Here is a 6,605-nt window from a genome sequence, read left to right as displayed (position 1 = left end):
TTTGGAGCCTGTTGAAAAAAGCTGGTCAGCCAGCAGGGGTCAGCATCAGCTTGTTCCCACCCCTGTGCTTTGCCTTCATTGATAGTGCAAGGAAGTCATTCATTCTTAAAGCCTCTCTGGGAAAAATGGACTTTGAAAGTGATTCAAGTGTGTTACACTACCATTGTGTGTGTCTGGAAATGGTGCATGTGTGTTAATGATAATGATAATCATTGAGAATTCATAAAAAGAAGTTTTGATATTAGAAAGTAGGATTATAACTCTCCCAAGTTTCATGATTTTTCATAATAAAAGGAGAGAGAGTCAGTCTGTAGGGAGTTGTTCTGCTATCCAAAAGGTGGTGCCTCCAAGAGAGAAAGATGGGCAGTCTCCTCAGTGTGTGTGATTTACAGCCTCTGGAAACAGGCTGAGAGAGTAGTTAGTAACTTTGAGTCAGTTCAGACTGTAGGGCAATAAGTTTTGTCTGTTTTTTCTAGATTACTATTTGCCTTTGTTCTGCTCAGTTTGTGTTTACCTGTTGCTGCTATGTGCAGAACCTTGTTATGTACATCACCTACATTATGTACTGCTGTTACGAATCAGAATCAATTCATAGCAGCTTTTCAGGGGCAGTAAATTACATGGGAGGAGACTGTCCATCTTTCTCCTGCAGAGCAATGGTAGCTGCAAATTGCTTGCATTTGAGGGAACTCATGCAAAACCTATACCTGGACCAGGGGGCAGTCATAAGAACAGAGCAGGGAAATGCTACATGGTTCAAAATTAGAAAAGGAGTATATCAGGGGTGCATCTTGTCTCCATACCTTACAATCTATATACAGAACAGATTATTCAAGAAGTTGGACTTTGTTAGGAGGAGTGTGGCATCAGGATTGGATAAAGACTCATCAACAGCCTGTGTTATGCAGATGATACAACTTTGCTTGCCAAAACTGAAGAGGACCTGAAACATTTGCTGCAGAAGGTCAAGGACTGTAGTCTTCAATAAAGATTGAAGCTTAACATCAAAAGACAAAGATTATCACCACTGTGCCATCTGGTAGCACAACGATAGATGAAGAAGGGATTGAGGTTGTTAACAATTTCAACTTGTTCACCTTGTGGCACCAGCCACAGTCAAGAATCAAAAGACGAATTGCACTAGAAAATTCTGCTGTCAGAAACCTCTCCAGAGTGCTGAGAAGCAACGATGTCAGTCTAGAGACTAGACTAAGGCACTGCTGCTTCAGGCCATGGTCTTTGCAGTTACTTGCTATGCATCAGAGAGCTGAACAATGACTAAAGATGATAGAAGAAGAATTGATGTCTTTGAGTTGTGGTGCTGGAGAAGAGTCTTGAACATACCATGGACAGCCAAGGAAACAAATAAGTCTATCTTGGAGAGGGCAAAACCAAGTTTCTCTTTGGAGGCAAGGATTTTCAAGCTCTGTCTCATATATTTTGTGCACATGGCCAGGAGGGACCAGTCCTTGGAGAAGGACATCATGCTTGGAAAGGTGGAGGGATGATGAAGGAGAGGAAGACCCTGGGTGAGATGGATTGACACAATAACTGGGGAAATGGAGTGTGTGCCAGATTCAGTGAGACTGGCTCAGGGTAGGGCAGTATTCAGAGCTGTTGTCAATTGGGTCACTCTGAATCAAAGGCGACTCGATGGCATATAACAGCCAACATCTCTGTCTCCCAGGAATCTTGGATGGCTTTGTGGTAAGAACCTTTGTTGTAATCCCAAAGGCATGCAGTTTAAATCCGACAACTATTCTGCTGGAGAAGGATGGACAGTCCCCTCCCTTACACTTTATTGCCTCTGAAAATCTGCTTAGGGGCTCAGCTGTGAGTCAGCTCTGACTTAAAGGCAAACAATAGCAAACCTGTCTCCTAGGTATCTCTGGTGGCTGAGTGGTAAGGAATTACACCCCAACCCAACAAATACATGGTTTGACTTATTCACCTGTTTTACAGGAGGAAGAGAGCAGAATCCTCTAATGTGATTTAGTGCCTTGGGAAACCCACTGGAGGGTCAGCTATGAATCAGTTTTTATATTCAATAACCACCACCACCGCTGTCTCCGAGAGAGAAAGATGAACAATCTTCTCCAACGCTATTCATAACTTTGTAAACCCAATGAAGAATCAGCTATGAATCGGTTTCAACCCAATGCTAATTGGTCTAATAGACCAATTAAAAGATTGGTCTTCAACTCTACATTTGAAGGCCTCAGAAGAAAGACATGGTGGGCTACTTCTGTGGACTCTCGCCAAAAAAAAGCCATATGAGGCAGTACCAGTCTCTAACACATGAGGTCGTCATCAAGTGAAATTGACTTGACAGCAATGGATTTTTGTTGTTTAGTGCTTGCAGATGCCCAGTTCAACTTTCTGTCTTCAGCTAAAAGGAAAAATGAGTTTGATGAATTAGCTATTTCTAGGGAAAAAAAATTAATCTATGTGCTTCCGTACCATTTTCAATCCATCTCCCTCTCCCTCACTTTGTCTTCCACAGGCATATCTTTCTATTCGACCTGGCTGTAATTGTGTGTAAAAGGAAAGGAGATAACTATGAGATGAAGGAAATAATAGATCTCCAGCAGTATAAGATAGCCAACAATCCCACAACTGACAAGGAAAATAAAAAGGTGAATCTTGGGGGGTTAATTATCTTATATGAATCATAATTTTATGATTGAAGAAAAGTGTGCTTGCCAAGTGTTTTGTTTGAAACAGGCATCTATGAGAAAGAACTGAGTAATGTCACAGCTGATCAGGTCATTGTTAGTGTTTTAATGGCCAAGAAATTAAGTGTACCTGACTATAGAATCTGCTAAGCTAATTCTGATTATAGGAGTAAGCCTGGTTAGTTGCATATTCTATGTTAACAAGTGTTATAGACTTGGGTTTTTTTTTTAATTTTTGTATGATTATTATGGATTTAGAATTGTGGTTTTGTCCATTAGTGATCCCATATTAACCAAAATAATTTTCATTTTAACAGTGGTCTTATGGTTTCTACCTCATCCATACCCAAGGACAAAACGGCTTAGAATTTTATTGCAAAACGAAAGATTTAAAGAAAAAGTGGCTGGAACAGTTTGAAATGGCGTTGTGAGTATTCCTACTTTTAAAAGTGTCTTCCCCCCCCCCACTCCCCTCTTAAATTACTCATGAATAATGAACTACCAATAAATGCGCTCTAATGCATGGAGCAAGTGTCCAGAGGCCAGAGCGTTACTCTTTGCAGATCATGAGGACTATTAAGCTGTCTGGTAGCCTCCTCTGTCTCATAGAGGAGACTTTGGTGAATTTCTTCAAGAAGATGAAAGGGGGAGCTCTAAGCTTCCATTTGAACGTCTTCTCATCTGCGTGCTTTAATTCTTCACTGTTAAACAGCCCAAAAAAATGTTATTCCAATGATAAATTTTTAATATAATCATCATGGTTGTACACACACTTGTATGTATGAAAATATATATTTAACTTAAATAGAAATATATACTCATACACAAATAAACATGTTTACACAGATTTTAACGGACGGAGCGATGGTGAGTAGCAATGGCCTAGTGAGTAGGAAGTGCACTGCTGGCAGGCAGTTCGAATCTAGCAAGTGCTCTGTGAGAGAAAGATGGTCAATCTACTTTATTTGCAAATTTATAGCCCCTAAAAATCTCACTGAAGGATCAACTATGAGTTGATTCCAACTTGGTGGCAATGAGTTGTTATTTTAAATATAGGTATTTATTTCTTCCCTCTCTGTATTCATAACTCATTTATTGTTTGGATCCTGGCCAAATTGCTTGACATAGTCAATAGAATGCTTTAAAGACTTAGATTATTCCAGCATTCTTTCCTTTTATTTAAAAAAGCTTGATGAGGAGATGGAAACTAAATCAGGATTGTTTCAAAAGGAATACTTATAGGGACAGTTAAAAATATACCATAGTAGGTGTATCTTTGTAGTTTTGGTGTGTATGGACTGAATAGTGTTTAGTGATCCTAGTTATGGAAACATGTAGGTCACACTGAAACTGTTAATTAATAAAAGGTGACATTATTTTAGGTAAATGTACTTTTGTAACTTGTTTCATTTGTGTTTTAGCCTTTCTTTTTTAATCAATTATGAAACAAAATCTATGCTGTTTTACCTCTCTTTAAGAAATACTTGTGTTATAATAAAATAGAAGTGGGATCCAAATGTTTTATTATAAGTCTCAAAAGAAAAAAGGAATGTTTTCCTGTAATTCTCTAACATTTTAGGAGCTAGAGTTGAATAAAAGAAAGTTTTTTAAGCTTATAGACAATTCTGACTTCAGTTATAATTGTTGTTATAAACTGGCTACATTATCTTTAACTCTTAGGACATTAGTATCATTACCATAAAATAGAAGTTATAACCTTTGTTTTGAATGCCAGGTAATGTATATTACACAGAGCAGTATCCAAATTGGAAAACAGTTATGTACTACTGAGAAAACCACATTAATTATCACACCATTATTACTATAATTAATGTGCCTTTCTTTTTAGGGCTTTGACACACTAATGTATATTTATAAAGTGTAAGGGCATTTTCCAATATACATTTATTATCTCTGTAGCTTAATGATATTGACTATAATAATTAAATGTTTAGTTAGTAGTTTGTACCATCACTGCAGGGATTTATTTGGCATTAGATGTGATGGTTGTGATCTCATTCAATATCTGATGGGCAGTGGACTTAGTTATTAACCAAACCAGTCAACGAACCAACCAACCAACCAACCAGCCACAACCAAACAACCAACCAACCAACCAACCAATGAATCATTTAGTCACTTCAAACTCACGGCGAATCCATGTGTTAATGTAGCATGGCATTCCAGTGTTCTCAAAGGTGGTTTTTCTTTGTTTTGTTTTGTTTTTATTCAAAATATAACCATCTCTTCAACTCTTTTTAAACATCTTTGGTTGAACTCAAACCACCATCCTTCAGGTTCGCAGTGAGCACATTAACCTCTCTGCCACCCAGGGAGTCTCCTCATGAACTCACTGTGCTTTCTTAGTGAGTCTTCACATGGTGCTCAGCACTGATGGGTGGCCCTGGAGGGCATTTTGCCGAGTGAAATATCTCAGTCACAAAAGGACAAATGCTGCATAGTGCCACTGTTGTAAAACAGGACTGACATCAGGGTTGGGGAGAGACTGAGAAAGATGGGACAAATAATGTATACTGCACTGAAACAGATGAGAGAGAGAACTGTTTTGAAGCAATATATGATTAGATATTATTATCATGACAGAATGAAGGCTGCATAATGGAGTGGAGCTGAGGGGAGGGATTGTATCACAATAAAAGAATTTTTCTTTTACTGTTCAAAGAGAAGAGTGAATTGGGTGGTGGGCAGGGATTAAAAAAATGCAACAATGAATCAATGGAAATCCACAGTCTGTAAATGTTCATTAAAATTAATTAAAAAAAAGTTAAAAGAAAAAAGTGGAGTGTGACGGAGTGCAAGAGTGATGACAGACGCTGAATTCATCTCAAGCCTTTCATCTTGTGGGAAAGTTTCAAAGCTAATATCCTTGTGTGGCTTCTATTTGGATATGAAAATCTTTAGAGCAGTGAAGGCATTTTGAGTAAGTAGGAAGTTGTTGGCGTTTTAGTTTGTTTGTTTTTGGTTTTTTTTTTACCCCGTCATGCTTGGAAAGATGGAAGGACAAGGAAAGAGAAGGATCATCAGCTGTGTGAATTGACACAGTGAGAGCAGCACAACGGGCTTGAGTGTGTCAGAGATTGTGAGGACGGCACAGGATAGGACAAGGTTCAGTTCTGTTGTTCGTAGGGTTGCTGTGAGTCATACTCACCTCGACGGCACCTAATAGCAAAAACGACTTTGTACTCTATGATAGATACCAAGCAAATACTCAATGCCATCGAGTCTGAACTGACTCATAGCTGACCCTCCATCAGGATTTCCAAGGCTGTAAACTGTGTGAGGGGAGAATGCCCACCTCTCTCCTTGAGAGTCACTGGTAGATTTGACCTCTCAGTGAGGTACTAGCGTCGAATGAGCAGTGTATATCCCTATGGACTACACCACCAGCAATCTCTACATGACAGATATGTTTTTGTTTGTCCTCAAGTAAGAGCCAACCCATAGCTGACCCTCCTGCAGGTTTTCAGAGATCGTACATCAAATGGGAGGAGATTGCCTTCTCCTGCAGAGCAGCTCGTGGCCTTTGGGATTGCAGTGATAATAGCAGTTAATATTTTGATCACTTGCTATAAACCAAAGAACTAAGGCTCATGGCATGGGTTGAGGAGTAGTGATGCAGTGGCTTTTTTGAATACCTGAACTCAGATTCACATCTTCTGCTCTACAGTGATCATCATTTTACTTCTGTCCTCAGGGATGAACAGACATCTTGATAATATCTGCTGGAGTTCCAGCTCCAAAGTGTACATTCCAGACAGCAAGGGGCTCAGTCTTCTCTTTTCAAGACCATGCAGAAATGTCACATGCTTACTTTTATATATTATTGACCAGACATAGGTGTGTAGCCAGCCACACCTGGGGAATATATGACCTGGTGAATATAATCATTGGCTTGTTCTGTGTTGTTTT

The 6,605-nt window shown here is 39.1% G+C and overlaps 1 protein-coding gene across 1 annotated transcript in view; it reads left to right on the top strand.

Annotated features, from left to right (window-relative positions):
• VAV3 (vav 3 guanine nucleotide exchange factor) overlaps positions 1-6,605 on the top strand; it is a 561,290-nt gene that overhangs the window by 308,982 nt on the left and 245,703 nt on the right. Inside the window, exons 13-14 of the mRNA XM_006882495.1 lie at positions 2,504-2,636; positions 2,993-3,102. Coding sequence (XP_006882557.1) covers positions 2,504-2,636; positions 2,993-3,102 — 243 coding nt within the window. The remainder of the gene's footprint in view (positions 1-2,503; positions 2,637-2,992; positions 3,103-6,605) is intronic.

The sequence above is a fragment of the Elephantulus edwardii genome, unplaced genomic scaffold (assembly GCF_000299155.1).
Source record: "Elephantulus edwardii isolate Elephantulus edwardi_28Jun2011 unplaced genomic scaffold, EleEdw1.0 scaffold00020, whole genome shotgun sequence".
Classification (NCBI taxonomy): Eukaryota; Metazoa; Chordata; class Mammalia; order Macroscelidea; family Macroscelididae; genus Elephantulus; species Elephantulus edwardii.
The sequence above is the reverse complement of the archived record's forward strand: the minus strand, read 5'-3'. Positions and strand labels throughout refer to the sequence as shown.